The 17804-nt window shown below is 38.8% G+C and overlaps 1 protein-coding gene across 16 annotated transcripts in view; it reads right to left on the minus strand.

Moving 5' to 3' along the window:
- LOC128696741 (uncharacterized) overlaps window positions 1-17804 on the minus strand; it is a 256551-nt gene that overhangs the window by 52497 nt on the left and 186250 nt on the right. For 12 of the 16 annotated variants that reach the window (XM_070094456.1, XM_070094447.1, XM_070094445.1 and 9 more), the window contains one exon: window positions 17486-17533. The exons of the other annotated variants lie outside the window; for them this stretch is intronic. In XM_070094456.1, coding sequence (XP_069950557.1) covers window positions 17486-17533 — 48 coding nt within the window. The remainder of the gene's footprint in view (window positions 1-17485; window positions 17534-17804) is intronic. 16 annotated transcript variants of the gene reach the window in all.

The raw sequence follows: 17804 nt of genomic DNA on the forward strand, positions 1-17804 counted from the left end.
TGCACATACTATGCACTTGGTATCTGCAGGCATGGGAAATCTGGAAAAACAGACGGGACGTGCAACTATGACCACCCTAGAAAATGCAGTGCCCATATGACAACAGAAAAATGCAAACTCCCTTCCTGTAAGCTTTTTCACCCTGAAATGTGTACCTCTTCAGTACAGGAAAGACTGTGCTATAAATTAAATTGCCAGGCACACCATCTAAAGGGGACAAAAAGATACAAAACATCCAGGCCATGGGAAAACCTGGGTAGCCACAGCCACTCAAGAGGGAGAGGTTTTTTAGTGCCAGGAAGGAAAAAAAACTGGCAGGAAATGGCAGAAATCGTACACCAAATCCAGTCATTCCTGGAGTGGAACCACAGTCGATGGCCTCCACTCCAAACCAACAGATACAGATACTAATGCCGGAAAAAAAATCCCCCCCAGTACCAACAATACCACCAGTCCGATGGCATTCTTCTTTGCAAATATACAGGGTCTAAAGCCAGCAGCAAACAACAAAATACCTTTCATCCGTGGACTACCTGCAGAGGGAAAGGCAATGTTCGCGGCTTTCACTGAGACCCACATAAAGGATCACTTAGACATCGAAATATGGATCCCAGGTTACAACCTATACAGATGTGACAGAGTGAACAGGCAAAAGGGGGGGGTTGGCCTGTACATTGCAGAGTCACTTAATGCCTCAAATGATGTAGTGGAAGTTTTAGCAGTAAAGGTCGAGAACCAAAACCTAGTCATTGTGGTAGTCTACAAGCCTCCAGATGCAACATCCCAGCAATTCCAGGAACAGCTGTTAAAAATTGACCACTGTCTGTAAAATCTTCCAGCTCCTGCACCCAACATCTTGCTCCTGGGGGATTTCAACTTAAGGCACCTAAAATGGAGGAATATAGCAAATAATATTGTTGCAGTAATAACACCAGGAGGTAGCTCTGATGAAAACTCACACTCACACGAGCTTTTAAATCTCTGCACAAAATTCAATTTAAACCAGCAAATAATAGAGCCTACTAGACTGGAGAATACACTAGACCTCATCTTCACTAACAATGATGATCTGATAAGAAATGTCACCATATCAAAAACAATATACTCAGATCACAACATAATTGAGGTTCAGACATGTATGCGTGGAGCCCCAGACCGACATAATGAGATTAGTCATGAGGGAGCATTCACCAAATTCAACTTCAATAACAAAAACATAAAGTGGGACCAAGTAAACCAAGTCCTAACCGATATAAGCTGGGAAGATATACTAAGCAACACAGATCCCAACTTATGCCTAGAACAGATTAACTTGGTGGCACTCAATGTATGCACAAGGCTTATTCCTCTAAGAAAAAGGAGGAGTAGATGTAAAATAGAAAGAGACAGGCACTCCCTTTACAGGCGACGGAAAAGAATAACAGAGCGACTAAAAGAGGTCAATATATCTGAAATGCGTAGGGAGACACTGGTCAGAGAAATAGCAAGCATCGAACTTAAGCTAAAGGAATCTTATAGGAGTCAGGAATCGCGGGAAGAACTAAAAGCCATAAATGAAATCGAAAGAAACCCAAAGTATTTCTTCTCCTATGCCAAATCAAAGTCGAGAACAACGTCCAGTATTGGGCCGCTACTTAAACAAGATGGGTCCTACACAGATGACAGCAAGGAAATGAGTGAGCTACTCAAGTCCCAATATGACTCAGTTTTTAGCAAGCCGCTAACCAGACTGAAAGTCGAAGATCAAAATGAATTTTTTATGAGAGAGCCACAGAATTTGGTTAACACAAGCCTATCCGATGTTATCCTGATGCCAAATGACTTCGAACAGGCGATAAATGACATGCCCATGCACTCTGCCCCAGGGCCAGACTCATGGAACTCCGTGTTCATCAAGAACTGCAAGAAGCCCCTATCACGAGCCTTTTCCACCCTATGGAGAGGGAGCATGGACACGGGGGTCGTCCCACAGTTACTAAAAACAACAGACATAGCCCCACTCCACAAAGGAGGCAATAAAGCAACAGCAAAGAACTACAGACCGATAGCACTAACATCCCATATCATAAAAATCTTTAAAAGGGTCCTAAGAAGCAAGATCACCACCCATCTAGAAACCCATCAGTTACACAACCCAGGGCAACATGGGTTTAGAACAGGCCGCTCCTGTCTGTCTCAACTATTGGATCACTACGACAAGGTCCTAGATGCACTAGAAGACAAAAAGAATGCAGATGTAATATATACAGACTTTGCAAAAGCCTTCGACAAGTGTGACCATGGCGTAATAGCGCACAAAATGCGTGCTAAAGGAATAACAGGAAAAGTCGGTCGATGGATCTATAATTTCCTCACTAAGAGAACACAGAGAGTAGTCGTCAACAGAGTAAAGTCCAAGGCAGCTACGGTGAAAAGCTCTGTTCCACAAGGCACAGTACTCGCTCCCATCTTGTTCCTCATCCTCATATCCGACATAGACAAGGATTTCAGCCACAGCACCGTGTCTTCCTTTGCAGATGACATCCGAATCTGCATGACAGTGTCCTCCATTGCAGACACTGCAAGGCTCCAGGCGGACATCAACCGAATCTTTCAGTGGGCTGCAGAAAACAATATGAAGTTCAACAATGAGAAATTTCAATTACGCAGATATGGTAAACACGAGGAAATTAAATCTTCATCAGAGTACAAAACAAATTCTGGCCACAAAATAGAGCGAAACACCAACGTCAAAGACCTGGGAGTGATCATGTCGGAGGATCTCACCTTCAAGGACCATAACATTGTATCAATCTCATCTGCTAGAAAAATGACAGGATGGATAATGAGAACCTTCAAAACTAGGGAGGCCAAGCCCATGATGATGCTCTTCAGGTCACTTGTTCTATCTAGGCTGGAATATTGCTGCACACTAACAGCACCTTTCAAGGCAGGTGAAATTGCTGACCTAGAAAATGTACAGAGAACCTTCACGGCGCGCATAACGGAGATAAAACACCTCAATTACTGGGAGCGCTTGAGGTTCCTAAACCTGTATTCGCTGGAACGCAGGCGGGAGAGATACATGATTATATACACCTGGAAAATCCTAGAGGGACTAGTACCTAACTTGCACACGAAAATCACTCACTACGAAAGCAAAAGACTTGGCAGACGATGCAACATCCCCCCAATGAAAAGCAGGGGTGTCACTAGCACGTTAAGAGACCATACAATAAGTGTCAGGGGCCCGAGACTGTTCAACTGCCTCCCAGCATACATAAGGGGGATTACCAATAGACCCCTGGCAGTCTTCAAGCTGGCACTGGACAAGCACCTAAAGTCGGTTCCTGACCAGCCGGGCTGTGGCTCGTACGTTGGTTTGTATGCAACCAGCAGCAACAACCTGGTTGATCAGGCTCTGATCCACCAGAAGGCCTGGTCACAGACCGGGCCGCGGGGGCGTTGATCCCCGGAACTCTCTCCAGGTAAACTCCAGGTAATCTGGTAAACTATTAAATACTTAAAGAAACCATTGTGTCACAATTCTCCTTCAGACTAACCTTACTCCTGATTATTATAATACCTACTCAGTTAAACTATATTCCTAGTATTTTAAGCAATTCTCAAGTTCTACATTATGCATAAAAATATTCATCCTGATTCATCACACAAAGCTTAATTTTAAGTGCTAGAACTAGTATAAGAAATTTTTAAGGTCTAGAAATTAGTCTGCCCAAAATGCCTTGCATAATAATGGGCTTTAGTTAGAATATGTAATACAATGTTTTTCTAAAACTGTGACCAACCTGTAAGCATACAAATTGTAAAACCATTCAATGTAACCTCGTGGTATTCTAGTAAAATAAACATCCTTATCTCTATATACTATATAGAAATGTGGAAATGCTAAGAAAATTGTTCAATGCATATACTATGACCAAAATATGAAAATGAAATGAGGATCTGGTGTGTAAATCAGAAAAAACATGTGGACAAAACAGAAAAAATTTCAGAGACAAGGTTTACAATGGCTACCAGAACTATAAGATAAAAGTAGTTATGAAGAAAAGCAGAATGATTTAGATGTGCTTTCAGTGACTAATTTAACTGATAAAGATTTCCTAGTACCATCATCAAGGAGACCAAGAGGCTATTCAAACTAAGAAAGTAGAGGTGCCAAAGAGAAACTAGAAAGTGGTAGAAGAATTGGTAGAGTTACAAGAGGAAGTATTAACTGCTACAACCACTGGAAACTTAAAATTACATGACAAATTAAATACCCAAGATAAGACACCATGAGCTTAACTCTGCTCCTATAGCTACAGATAGGTAACCACTTGCTAGTCAGGATAGGCTCAAACAACATGTTCAATACCTAACAAAGGTTTTAATGTCAATATTTCATTATTTGCTAGTAAAAATTAATGTTGATTAGTAACATCAATGAACCTGATAATTCAGTAATGGAGGTAACGAACCGTTTGTATCTCAGTCAATAATGAATAATATTATTGCAAGTTGCTAGATACAAGTAATTAAATATATTATTAAATAAAATTAGCAATTATTTTTTATACAGTGGACCCTCTATTATCGGCCATTCCACTTATCGGCCAACTCGGTTATCGGACAGTTTTTCGGCTTCCGATTATCAGCCGTTATTTTGCTTATCGGCCGTTATTGTATACGTCCACCCGCCTGCCCACCTGCTGCTCGAGCATTCATGAGTCAGTCTGGCTGTGTCTCTGGGTGAGTGAGGACACTTCTGCTCATTCATCCAAACATCAAGGAAGCTAATGTTGCGAAAGGGAGTTTAGCAGGCAGGCAGGGAGTGTAGCAGGAAGGCAGGACCCCAATGGAAATAAGTCACTGTCTGACTTTTTTGGGTTATCCTAGGTTCTTTACACACATGCTGCGGAAGAGAGGCAGGGAATGTGGAAGGAAGGCAGGGAGTGTAGCAGGAAGCGTAGCATGGAGGGAGAGTGTTTAGCAGGGAGGCAGGGAGTGTAGCAGGGAAACAGGGAGTGTGGAAAGGAGGCAGGGAGTGTAGCAGGGAAACAGGGAGTGTGGAAAGGAGGCAGGGAGTGTAGCAGGGAAACAGGGAGTGTGAAAGGGAGGCAGGGAGTGTAGTAGGGAGGCAGGGTGTAGCAGGAAGTGTAGGAGGAAAGCAGAGTGTGTAGCAGGAAGTGTAGGAGGAAAGCAGGGTGTGTAGCAGGCATGCAGGGAATGTAGCATGGAGGGAGGGAGTGTAGCAGGGAAGCAGGGAGTACAGTAGGGAGGCAGGGAGTGTAGCAGGGAAACAGGGAGTGTGGAAGGGAGGCAGGGAGTGTAGCAGGCAGGCAGGGAGTGTAGCATGAAGGGAGGGAGTGTAGCATGAAGGGAGGGAATGTAGCAGGGTGTAGCAGGGAGTGTAGCATGGAGGGAGGGAGTGTAGCATGGAGGGAGGCAGGGTGTAGCATGGAGGGAGGCAGGGTGTAGCATGGAGGGAGGGAGTGTAGTAGGGAGGTAGGGTGTAACAGGGAGTGTAGGAGGAAGGCAGGGAGTGTAGCAGGCATGCAGGGAGTGTAGCAGGCAGGCAAAGAGTGTAGCATGGAGGGAGTGTAGCAGGCAGGCAAAGTGTGTAGTATGGAGGCAGTGTGTAGCAGGGAATGTAGGAGGAAGGCAGTGAGTGTAGCAGGCATGCAGGGAGTGTAGCAGGCAGGGAGGAAAGTAACCCCAGAGAGGGCTTTGATACCTAAAGTCCTTATGGAAGGGGATTCCCCTTCCAAACCATAATCAGTCCTCCCCCTCTCATCCTCCCTGTCTTCCATAAGCCAAGAAGAGTCTTCAGTAAAGGTATGTAATAGTGATTTAAATGTTCATTTATTTTATTTTGTTCTCATTGCTTTATGTATGTAAAAATATAATTAATCTTTAAAAAAATGTATTTTTTGTTAATGTTTTTGGGTGTATGGAACGGATTAACTGTATTTACATTAATTCTTATGGGAAATATTATTTCGGTTTTAGGCCATTTTGGTTTTAGGCCGACCTTCTGGAACGAATTACGGCCAATAACCAAGGGTCCACTGTATTTCCAATATTTTATACTCTGTATGTAAGCTAAACACTCGATGTTATTAACAAAGTTTAACTAGAATAAGAGTTGTGTTTTCTCCATTACCTTAAATATTCTGTACCTGTTACAATGCTTTGTGCTTGCAAACAGGACACTCAAACCAAATAAATTTTTATGAATACTGATCCATTGATGCAAATATTTATACAAATTACTCCTGTATTTTCAAAAAAAAAAAAATCTGGTGTTTTATTAAGTGGGCTCCCATTTAGTTAGAGATTGGTGAAGAATTAGAGTTAATTATTATTTTGGGTGCAGGGATGAGTGGAAGCCCTGACTCGTACATGTTCAATGTTGATACTGCAACATGGGCAAGTGCTACCCTCACAACACCCTTCCCTCCCACTCCACATGCCTGGATGTTCATCAACCTCATCACAACACAGATGAGGGTGAAGAAAGCATATATATTAAGTCTTTTTGTTCGATACAATGGGAGAGGAGAGAGAATATAAAGGGAATGAATGGGAAAGAAAAAGGATGAAATGGGAAAGGGAAAGAAGAAATGGGAGATGGAAGAAATAGGATAGAAAAGGAGGGAATAGGAGAGGAGGGTATGTGGAGAGGAGAGGGAATCGGAGAGCAGGGCAATGGAACAGTAGAGAGAAAGTTTACAGGTGAGAAAGAGGGAAGGGAAGGGAAGAGCGCCATTCATGAGAATGAAGGAAATCCTCCCTTGAAGGGAGTAATTATTCGGAACTCTTAGAAATGAGATAAATGCTAGGGAAGGTGTATGCTCATCCAAAGATGGTAGCAAACTCTCCTGCAAGCAACATCACCTTTAAGGAAAAAACCTTGAATCCGCACTGGTAGGGCTGATGGCCAGTTCCAGCGCTGGTAAGGTTAATGGCTGAACTTCAAATAGGGCATTTCAGAAAATGACAATATTACAGAAATTAAATGAAGTAACTGGAATTTGCTAATACCACAGAAAATGAAAACTTAGATTCTTCTCGAGAACCAAAATAGAGACTTACATAACATGAGTACACATAATGCTGTACTGTAATGATATAACACTACTGAAATGCCTCTTCCTCCTCCCATATCAATGATGTTGCACTACATTGCTATGCATCCTCCCATATCAATGCTGGGAGAATGTATCAATGCTGCATCACTATGCCCCCCCACTGTATTGCTATGCCTACCTCTTATTAGCCCTTTGACTGTTGCAACTCCCAATCCTAGAGTGTCTGTGTCACAAAATATTTGGAGAAAAAAAAAAAAAAGAAATCTTATGTAATGATATGGAAAATTTTCCCAATGTTAATGACACCAAAAGTATGAAATTTGATGAAAAACTTACAGAATTATGCTCTCGCGAAATTAGCAATCTCGGCGATATTTACACATCGTCGATTTTGCCCACTTTGAGCCCCATTTTCGGTCAATTCTATTGTTCCAATCAACCAAACTCATAGCTATCTCTTTAGAACGCCATTTTTTCTATCAACTGAGTACAAGAAACTGCCCATTTATCGATTTCAACTACCCAATAACGTGGTCAGAAATTCGCAATTTGGCCAATTTCAAGCAAATTAAAAAAGATGCCAATTTCAAAATAGGGTCCAGAATGAACAATGCAGACATTCCTGACACTAAAATAACATTTTCTCTGTTCATCAGTCATGTCGCCAAGCCACTATTATATTACTCTCGCTTTCTATTTTGAATTTTTATTCAAACAAAAAATAGAAGATTTACTGTTATGCAGACTACTGCATTATTGTAATAATTGCATAAATAATGTCAACTCATTCGTGACTGCATATTAAAATGGCTAGTTGGACATTTATTGGACAATGATGTCATTTGTTTACTCTAGAACACGGGTAAAAATCGAACATTTCTGCTACTTTGAGCTCCATTTCAAGGTCCTTTTTATAGTGAAACCAATCAAAATCATCTCTATTTCCATAATATGTCTTCCAATCTATCAAACGAGACTAAAAAAACGAGAATACAAAAATAACTATTATACAAAAATACACCTCAAACTTGCCATTTTCTCATTATGCACTGTGTGCTGCAGGATTTTTTTTATACTGCACACACTGACCACACAGACCCATTCTCTCACATGTGGGAGTACCAACTTTCTCTCGCCTTATTTGAAGCTGCTAGAATTTTTGAGTATACACCTACCATCCGACTTATGACCTGCTCGACATACAACCATTCGACTTACAACCATGTTTTCTATGCCAAATTTTTGGGAAATAAACAACTGTTTGTGTTGTACACAGTGTTTATCCTAAACCTTACAGTATAAAATACAGTACTAACAGCATAAAAAGTAAAGTAAAAAATTAAATACCAAAATAAAACAATAAAATAAAGTCATTACAAAAATGAGATGTTGATATTCAGTAGTAAGGTTCGACTTACATCCATTTCGCCTTACGAATGGTTTGTCGGAACCGAACTCGGTCGTAAGTCGGATGGTACCTGTATATACGTCAAACACACTGGCTCGTAAGACATATATACATGACCAAAACAGCCAAAGGGTTAGTGCTTTTGCACTGTACAGCTATGCCACCAACCCAATAGCAAGTGTAGCACTGCACTGCTAAGCCACACCCACCTATAATAATGAACTGCACTGCTATACCACCTACCCTGTAACAACAGTGTAGCACTGTATTACCATGTCCCTCCCTCTTTTTAATTCTAATTTTTCTATACAGCTTTTGAACACAACTTGGTACATTTTCCTCAAATTTTGTTTGTTTTAATATTTCTGTTCCTTTTTATTTACAGCATTTCTAAGCTCAAATCTTATAGATTAGCCAATTATGTTAGCACTGTATACAAGATCCATATAAATATATTTCTCACTTTATCCTTGTCATTATTGCTATTCTGTTTGCCAAAATTACTTTTCAAATATTCTAAGTCCCTTTGATTTTTTCTGTCATTTTTTTTTTCACCACTCTGGCCATCTTTATTTTCTAAATTAAGTTCAGATGTGTTTCTGACAGATCTCTGATGGTAGTAATGACCTTTTAGTACAGATTTTGAATTTTCTTAATTCTTTGCACTCCTTCAGCAATTCTGCTATTTGTTAACCATCCATCATCCTCCCCTCAGCACTCCATATCTATTCTTTATTAATCTCCTGAAATTATTCAGTAATTCCTATCTGAACAACTCTGATAAGTTTCTAATCAGCTACTCTAACAGAGAAGCAAAATCTGTCTGAAAATGCTTTAATGTGTAGGGATTTTGTGAAGGCTTAATTAACATTTGCTAGTAGTAGTGCTAGGATAGGTTGAATAAACCGAGTGAAGATCTTCAAGATATGACCACCTGAGTATATCTGTGTCAATAATACTGATATCTCTTTTTACATTTAAAATGTACAGGATTTTTTTTTGCCAAGTAAGTATTTTTTAATGTCGAATATAATTCAACACCTTAATAGTTAAGATGAAGCATGAATGCTATATATCCCTGATCTATTCAGTCAAATATTAATGACTGAAATATAAACTATGCCATCAACATTTTATAAACTGGGATTAAATTATGGGGAATTAAATACAAAAAGGGAAGTGACACAGTTACTTTTTGCTGATGATACTGTGATTATGGGAGATTCTAAAGAAAAATTGCAAAGGTTAGTGGACGAATTTGGGAGTGTGTGTAAAGGTAGAAAGTTGAAAGTGAACATAGAAAAGAGTAAGGTGATGAGAGTATCAAATGATTTAGATAAAGAAAAATTGGATATCAAACTGGGGAGGAGTAGTATGGAAGAAGTGAACGTTTTCAGATATTGGGGAGTCGACGTGTCAGCGGATAGATTTATGAAGGATGAGGTTAATCATAGAATTGATGAAGGAAAAAAGGTGAGTGGTGCATTGAGGTAGTATATGTGGAGGCAAAAAATGTTATCTATGGAGGCAAAGAAGGGAATGTATGAAAGTATAGTAGTACCAACACTCTTATATTGGTGTGAAGCCTGGGCTGTAAATGCTGCAGCAAGGAGGCGGTTGGAGCCAGTGGAGATGTCCTGTCTAAGGGCAATGGGTGGTGTAAATATTATGCAGAAAATTCGGAGTGTGGAAATTAGGAGAAGGTGTGGAGTTAATAAAAGTATTAGTCAGAGGGCTGAAGAGGGTTTGTTGAGGTGGTTTGGTCATTTAGAGAGAATGGATCAAAGTAGAATGACATGGAGAGCGTATAAATCTGCAGGGGAAGGAAGGCGGGGTAGGGGTCGTCCTCGAAAAGGTTGGAGGGAGGGGGTAAAGGTGGTGTTGTGGGCGAGGGGTTTGGATTTCCAGCAAGCGTGCGTGAACATGTTAGATAGGAGTGAATGGAGACGAATGGTATTTGGGACCTGACGATCTGTTGGAGTGAGAGCAGGGTAATATTTAGTGAAGGGATTCAGGGAAACTGGTTATTTTATATAACCTTACTTGAGTCCTGGAAATGGGAAGTACAATGCCTGCACTCTAAAGGAGGGGTTTGGGATATTGGCAGTTTGGAGGGATATACTGTGTATTTTTGATAAGTATATACTTCTGAACTGTTGTATTCTGGGCACCTCTGCAAAAACAGTGATTATGTGTCAGTGAGGTGAAAGTGTTGAATGATGATGAAAGTATTTTCTTTTTGGGGATTTTCTTTTTTTTTGGGACACCCTGCCTTGGTGGGAGATGGCCGACTTGTTAAAAAAAAAAAAAAAAATTAATAGGAATGAAAAACAAGAATAAAAACTGGAAATTTAGTCTTGTAATTATACTGTGAATTTTGTGAAAAACATGTCAGACTCCAGAGTAGGCTCTTGTGTAATGTAAAATGAATTATAAAAAAGATCAATTATCACTACACAAATATTTCTAATCCATATAAGGCAGAAAACAAATTTTGATAGTTTTAAGGCAGATAATTGTCTTAGAAGCACAAAACTTGAAAAGGTTAAATATACTTAAATATACAGAATATAGATACTTCAAGTAAAAAAATAATGGTCCTTGTCTCCTCTAACTCAATTAATATGCTGAAAATTTAAAATAATTGTAACTCAGCAGATGGAGAATTTTTATGGCCCTCTAAGGTGCAAGGGCATATCTCGGGTTCAAGGATCAATCTCTCCATTGCACTTTAATGAAGGGTTGTGTACTGATTGAGTTTCTCCTTTTTTTTTTTCAGTAAGACAAACCAATGATGATACAGGATAAAACAAGCAGTTTCTTTTTCTTAAATCAAGTGAATACTGGAAAACATGAAACAGTAAGAATCTATGATATGAACTGGAGAATTGTATATTTTTCTAAGAAATGAACATTTTTGAATGGCACTTTAACATTGTTTATGGTTTTCAATTTGTAAATTAACTGAAAAATAACTGGAGGACTAACAAACTTACACTAAACATTGACAAAACCTACTTCATTCAGTTTGGTAACAGAGCTACAGATGTACCTCTTAACATAACAATAAACGGATCACCTATCACAAAGCTAACAGAGGGAAAATTCCTAGGAATCCACCTCGATAATAGACTCAAATTTCATACACATATACAACAAATTTCTAAGAAAATCTCCAAGACTGTAGGCATACTATCGAAGATACGGTACTATGTTCCACAGTCAGCCCTCCTGGCCCTTTATCACTCTCTTATTTACCCCTATCTCACCTATGGAATTTGTGCATGGGGCTCAACAACAATTAACCATATCAGACCACTAATTACCCAACAAAAGGCTGCAGTTAGAATGATAAATTCTCACTACAGGCAACACACTCCACCAATATTCAAAACACTCAACCTACTCACCATACAAAACATCCATACTTACTATTGCACCTATTACATACATAGAACACTTAACTCTGATATTAACCCTCCCCTCAAACATCTCCTTGCCAACCTCAACAGAACACATGACCATAACACAAGGCACAGATCACTCTTTGATGTTCCTCAATGCAAAAAACTCAATGCACATAAAAGGCCCTAAAATCTGGAATTCATTACCTGTAAATATAAAAGAAACACTACCTGTTTATAAATTCAAGTCTCTTCTCAAAGATCACTTACTCACTCAAAACCAAATAAATACTGAATAACTGAACCATATAAATTGTATATCCTATATGTTGCTCACAATTATATCACACAAATGTTAAACCTAGGACCCAATCTAACTTTATTATTTTTTTAAATACACTACCTAACAGAATACTCCATTCGACTGAATGTACAGCAATGCAAGCAACCATATGACCTGTCTTTGTAATACTCATTTGTGCTTTATAGTTATCTGTTTACAATAATGTTTTATCACTGATTTCATCATTGCTTAGTTAATCTTAAGTTAATTTTAAGCCAGCCCGTAATGCTATGCATATAAGTGGCTTTGGCATACTGCTCTTACCTGTATTTTTTGTACCTCTGTTTGTATGCTTAAATTACTAAATAAATAAATAAAATAGTAGTAGGTTGGTAGACAGCAACCACCCAGGGAGGTACTACCGTCCTGCCAAGTGAGTGTAAAACGAAGCCTGTGATTGTTTTACATGATGGTAGGATTGCTGATGTCTTTTGTCTGTCTCATAAATATGCAAGATTACAGGCATGTCTTGCTACTTCTACTTACACTTAGGTCACACTACACATACATGTACACATTTATTTATACACACTCATCTGAGTTTTCTTTGATTTTATCTTAATAGTTCTTGGTCTTATTAATTTTCCTTTTATATCCATGGGGAAGTGGAATAAGAATCTTTCCTCCGTAAGCCATGCGTGTTGTAAAAGTCAACTAAAATGCCGGGAACAATGGGCTAGTAACCCCTTTTCCTGTAAAGATTACTAAAAAGAATAAGAAGAAGAAAATTGTCAAAGTGGGAAGTCTGAATGTGCGTGGATGTTGTGCAGATGATAAGAAAGAGATGATTGTGGATGTTATGAATGAGAAGAAGCTGGATGTTCTGGCTTTAAGTGAAACAAAGCTGAAGGGGGTGGGAGAGTTTCAGTGGAGAGGAATAAATGGGATTAGGTCAGGGGTTTCAAATAGAGTTAGAGCTAAAGAAGGAGTAGCAATAATGTTGAAGGATAAGCTATGGCAGGAAAAGAGGGACTATAAATGTATTAATTCAAGGATTATGTGGAGTAAAATAAAGATTGGATGTGAAAAGTGGGTTATAATAAGCGTGTATGCACCTGGAGAAGAGAGAAGTGTAGAGGAGAGAGAGAGATTTTGGGAAATGTTGAGTGAATGCGTGGGGAGTTTTGAATCAAGTGTGAGAGTAATGGTGGTTGGGGATTTTAATGCTAAAGTGGGTAAAAATGTTATGGAGGGAGTAGTAGGTAAATTTGGGGTGCCAGGGGTAAATGTAAATGGGGAGCCTTTAATTGAGCTATGTGTAGAAAGAAATTTGGTAATAAGTAATACATATTTTATGAAAAAGAGGATAAATAAATATACAAGGTATGATGTAGCACGTAATGAAAGTAGTTTATTAGATTATGTATTGGTGGATAAAAGGTTGATGAGTAGGCTCCAGGATGTACATGTTTATAGAGGGGCAACTGATATATCGGATCATTATTTAGTTGTAGCTACAGTTAGAGTAAGAGGTAGATGGGAAAAGAGGAAGGTGGCAACAACAAGTAAGAGGGAGGTGAAAGTGTATAAACTAAGGGAGGAGGAAGTTCGGGTGAGATATAAGCGACTATTGGCAGAAAGGTGGGCTAGTGCAAAGATGAGTAGTGGGGGGGTTGAAGAGGGTTGGAATAGTTTTAAAAATGCAGTATTAGAATGTGGGGCAGAAGTTTGTGGTTATAGGAGGGTGGGGGCAGGAGGAAAGAGGAGTGATTGGTGGAATGATGAAGTAAAGGGTGTGATAAAAGAGAAAAAGGTAGCTTATGAGAGGTTTTTACAAAGCAGAAGTGTTATAAGAAGAGCAGAGTATATGGAGAGTAAAAGAAAGGTAAAGAGAGTGGTGAGAGAGTGCAAAAGGAGAGCAGATGATAGAGTGGGAGAGGCACTGTCAAGAAATTTTAATGAAAATAAGAAAAAATTTTGGAGTGAGTTAAACAAGTTAAGAAAGCCTAGGGAAAATATGGATTTGTCAGTTAAAAACAGAGTAGGGGAGTTAGTAGATGGGGAGATGGAGGTATTGGGAAGATGGCGAGAATATTTTGAGGAACTTTTAAATGTTAAGGAAGAAAGAGAGGCAGTAATTTCATGCACTGGTCAGGGAGGTATACCATCTTTTAGGAGTGAAGAAGAGCAGAATGTAAGTGTGGGGGAGGTACGTGAGGCATTACGTAAAATGAAAGGGGGTAAAGCAGCTGGAACTGATGGGATCATGACAGAAATGTTAAAAGCAGGGGGGGATATAGTGTTGGAGTGGTTGGTACTTTTGTTTAATAAATGTATGAAAGAGGGGAAGGTACCTAGGGATTGGCAGAGAGCATGTATAGTCCCTTTATATAAAGGGAAAGGGGACAAAAGAGACTGTAAAAATTATAGAGGAATAAGCTTACTGAGTATACCAGGAAAAGTGTACGGTAGGGTTATAATTGAAAGAATTAGAGGTAAGACAGAATGTAGGATTGCGGATGAGCAAGGAGGTTTTAGAGTGGGTAGGGGATGTGTAGATCAGGTGTTTACATTGAAGCATATATGTGAACAGTATTTAGATAAAGATAGGGAAGTTTTTATTGCATTTATGGATTTAGAAAAGGCATATGATAGAGTGGATAGAGGAGCAATGTGGCAGATGTTGCAAGTATATGGAATAGGTGGTAAGTTATTAAATGCTGTAAAGAGTTTTTATGAGGATAGTGAGGCTCAGGTTAGGGTGTGTAGAAGAGAGGGAGACTACTTCCCGGTAAAAGTAGGTCTTAGACAGGGATGTGTAATGTCACCATGGTTGTTTAATATATTTATAGATGGGGTTGTAAAGGAAGTAAATGCTAGGGTGTTTGGGAGAGGGGTGGGATTAAATTATGGGGAATCAAATTCAAAATGGGAATTGACACAGTTACTTTTTGCTGATGATACTGTGCTTATGGGAGATTCTAAAGAAAAATTGCAAAGGTTAGTGGATGAGTTTGGGAATGTGTGTAAAGGTAGAAAGTTGAAAGTGAACATAGAAAAGAGTAAGGTGATGAGGGTGTCAAATGATTTAGATAAAGAAAAATTGGATATCAAATTGGGGAGGAGGAGTATGGAAGAAGTGAATGTTTTCAGATACTTGGGAGTTGACGTGTCGGCGGATGGATTTATGAAGGATGAGGTTAATCATAGAATTGATGAGGGAAAAAAGGTGAGTGGTGCGTTGAGGTATATGTGGAGTCAAAAAACGTTATCTATGGAGGCAAAGAAGGGAATGTATGAAAGTATAGTAGTACCAACACTCTTATATGGGTGTGAAGCTTGGGTGGTAAATGCAGCAGCGAGGAGACGGTTGGAGGCAGCGGAGATGTCCTGTTTAAGGGCAATGTGTGGTGTAAATGTTATGCAGAAAATTCGGAGTGTGGAAATTAGGAGAAGGTGTGGAGTTAATAAAAGTATTAGTCAGAGGGCAGAAGAGGGGTTGTTGAGGTGGTTTGGTCATTTAGAGAGAATGGATCACAGTAGAATGACATGGAAAGCATATAAATCTATAGGGGAAGGAAGGCGGGGTAGGGGTCGTCCTCGAAAGGGTTGGAGAGAGGGGGTAAAGGAGGTTTTGTGGGTAAGGGGCTTGGACTTCCAGCAAGCGTGCGTGAGCGTGTTAGATAGGAGTGAATGGAGACGAATGGTACTTGGGACCTGACGATCTGTTGGAGTGTGAGCAGGGTAATATTTAGTGAAGGGATTCAGGGAAACCGGTTATTTTCATATAGTCGGACTTGAGTCCTGGAAATGGGAAGTACAATGCCTGCACTTTAAAGGAGGGGTTTGGGATATTGGCAGTTTGGAGGGATATGTTGTGTATCTTTATATGTTTATGCTTCTAGACTGTTGTATTCTGAGCACCTCTGCAAAAACAGTGATAATGTGCGAGTGTGGTGAAAGTGTTGAATGATGATGAAAGTATTTTCTTTTTGGGGATTTTCTTTCTTTTTTGGGTCACCCTGCCTCGGTGGGAGACGGCCGACTTGTTGAAAAAAAAAAAAAAAAAAAAAATAAAAAAAATAAATAAAGTTATTATTCACCCAAACTTTCAAGAACAATGTGGGTTAAATTACAACAGATCAAGAGATTAAAACTAATAGTAGAGAGTCAGAGAGGCTAGCAAAGAAGAATGAAAAAAAAAAAAAAAAAAAAAAAAAAAAAAAAAAAAAAAGAATCAGAATAATATACAGTGGTAAACTTGAGTTATAAACTTAATTCGTTCCAGAAGGCTGTTCGAGTGCTGATACTGAACGAATTTGTTCCCATAAAGAATAATGTAAATTAAATTAGTCCATTTCAGACCTCCAAAAATACACTTACAAAAGCACTCACAAAAATACACTTACATAATTGTTCAAGTTGGGAGCCGTTCAAAACTAGAGGTACCACTGTACTTGTATATGCTAGTTGTTAGGAAGGTGAATCAAGGTAGAATGAAATAGGAAGGCTAAAAGAGATTTTACACAGTTCCTGAATAGGTAAGTATATGATTAAAGGAGAGATGTGTTCGCTGCAGTAATATAAAGGCTTTGCTATAAAAACCTACATACTGTATTAGCATTATACAAATGCATGGGATAATAGACTTGATTAATCTTGTTTAATTTAGAAAATATTAGATAAATGGAAATTTAATTTCTTTTCTTTCAGGCTTTTAGTTAGAGATATATGAAGAATTTTAATTTATCTCTACCGAACAAAAGCACGAGACGAGACAAGGTTGTTCATCTACGAAACTGTTCCATGTCTGTAAAATTTTATAAGTCAGCCATTCATGAGCCTCAAGTCACTATTAAGTTAAATTAGATGTACTGTAATCAGTTTCCATTTTTGTTAAATATTTACAACAAACATAAGGGATTACCTGTGAAAATTGAGAATATTATAGTATTATATTTACAGGAAGTTAGTGTTATCAAAGGGATTGAAAGTGAACTGTTAACAATGACAAGACTGTGAAGAGGTAGCCAGATCTTGAGTGGTTAATGCTTTCTTTAGGTGGTTAACCTCAACAATTTGTAAGTCTAAGTGTTAAGGTACATGTGCAGGATAAGTAAAATAAATGTTAACTGTACATAGGCTGCTTTGGGTTTGGAAGAGTGCTCGAGATGTGCCAGGTTGAGCAGCAGGAAATTTAAAAAAATAAAAACTATTTTACACAAAAGCACATTTAACAGTTTAAGGAAAAGGGTAAGCAGCACACAAGGTGAGGGTGGAAAGTCAGAGCCAGGTACTAGGGTGGCATCAGACTCACTTGGCGCAATTGTGTCCCGGAGTGAGGGTGGGTTCACTTGCTGTTCATCTGTTATAAGGTGGTACATATAGTGTAACAATTAGTTCAAAGAAGCATTACACAAAAACTTGGCTACAACATTTAAAAAGTTGTCATCCACTTAAAGTCTCAGGTGTAATTAATTTAACAAAATAATCTTAACAGTTAATATTGAAAAATAAAAAGATTGTTAAGCAACAAATGTTATAATCTAATTTGAATTTATTTCAACTAAAAATTAGACTTTAATGGAGGGCATTAGAAAAAAAAATACAATGAACATAATGCATTTCAACAGTTC

The sequence above is a fragment of the Cherax quadricarinatus genome, chromosome 46 (genome assembly GCF_038502225.1).
Source record: "Cherax quadricarinatus isolate ZL_2023a chromosome 46, ASM3850222v1, whole genome shotgun sequence".
NCBI classification, from domain to species: domain Eukaryota; kingdom Metazoa; phylum Arthropoda; class Malacostraca; order Decapoda; family Parastacidae; genus Cherax; species Cherax quadricarinatus.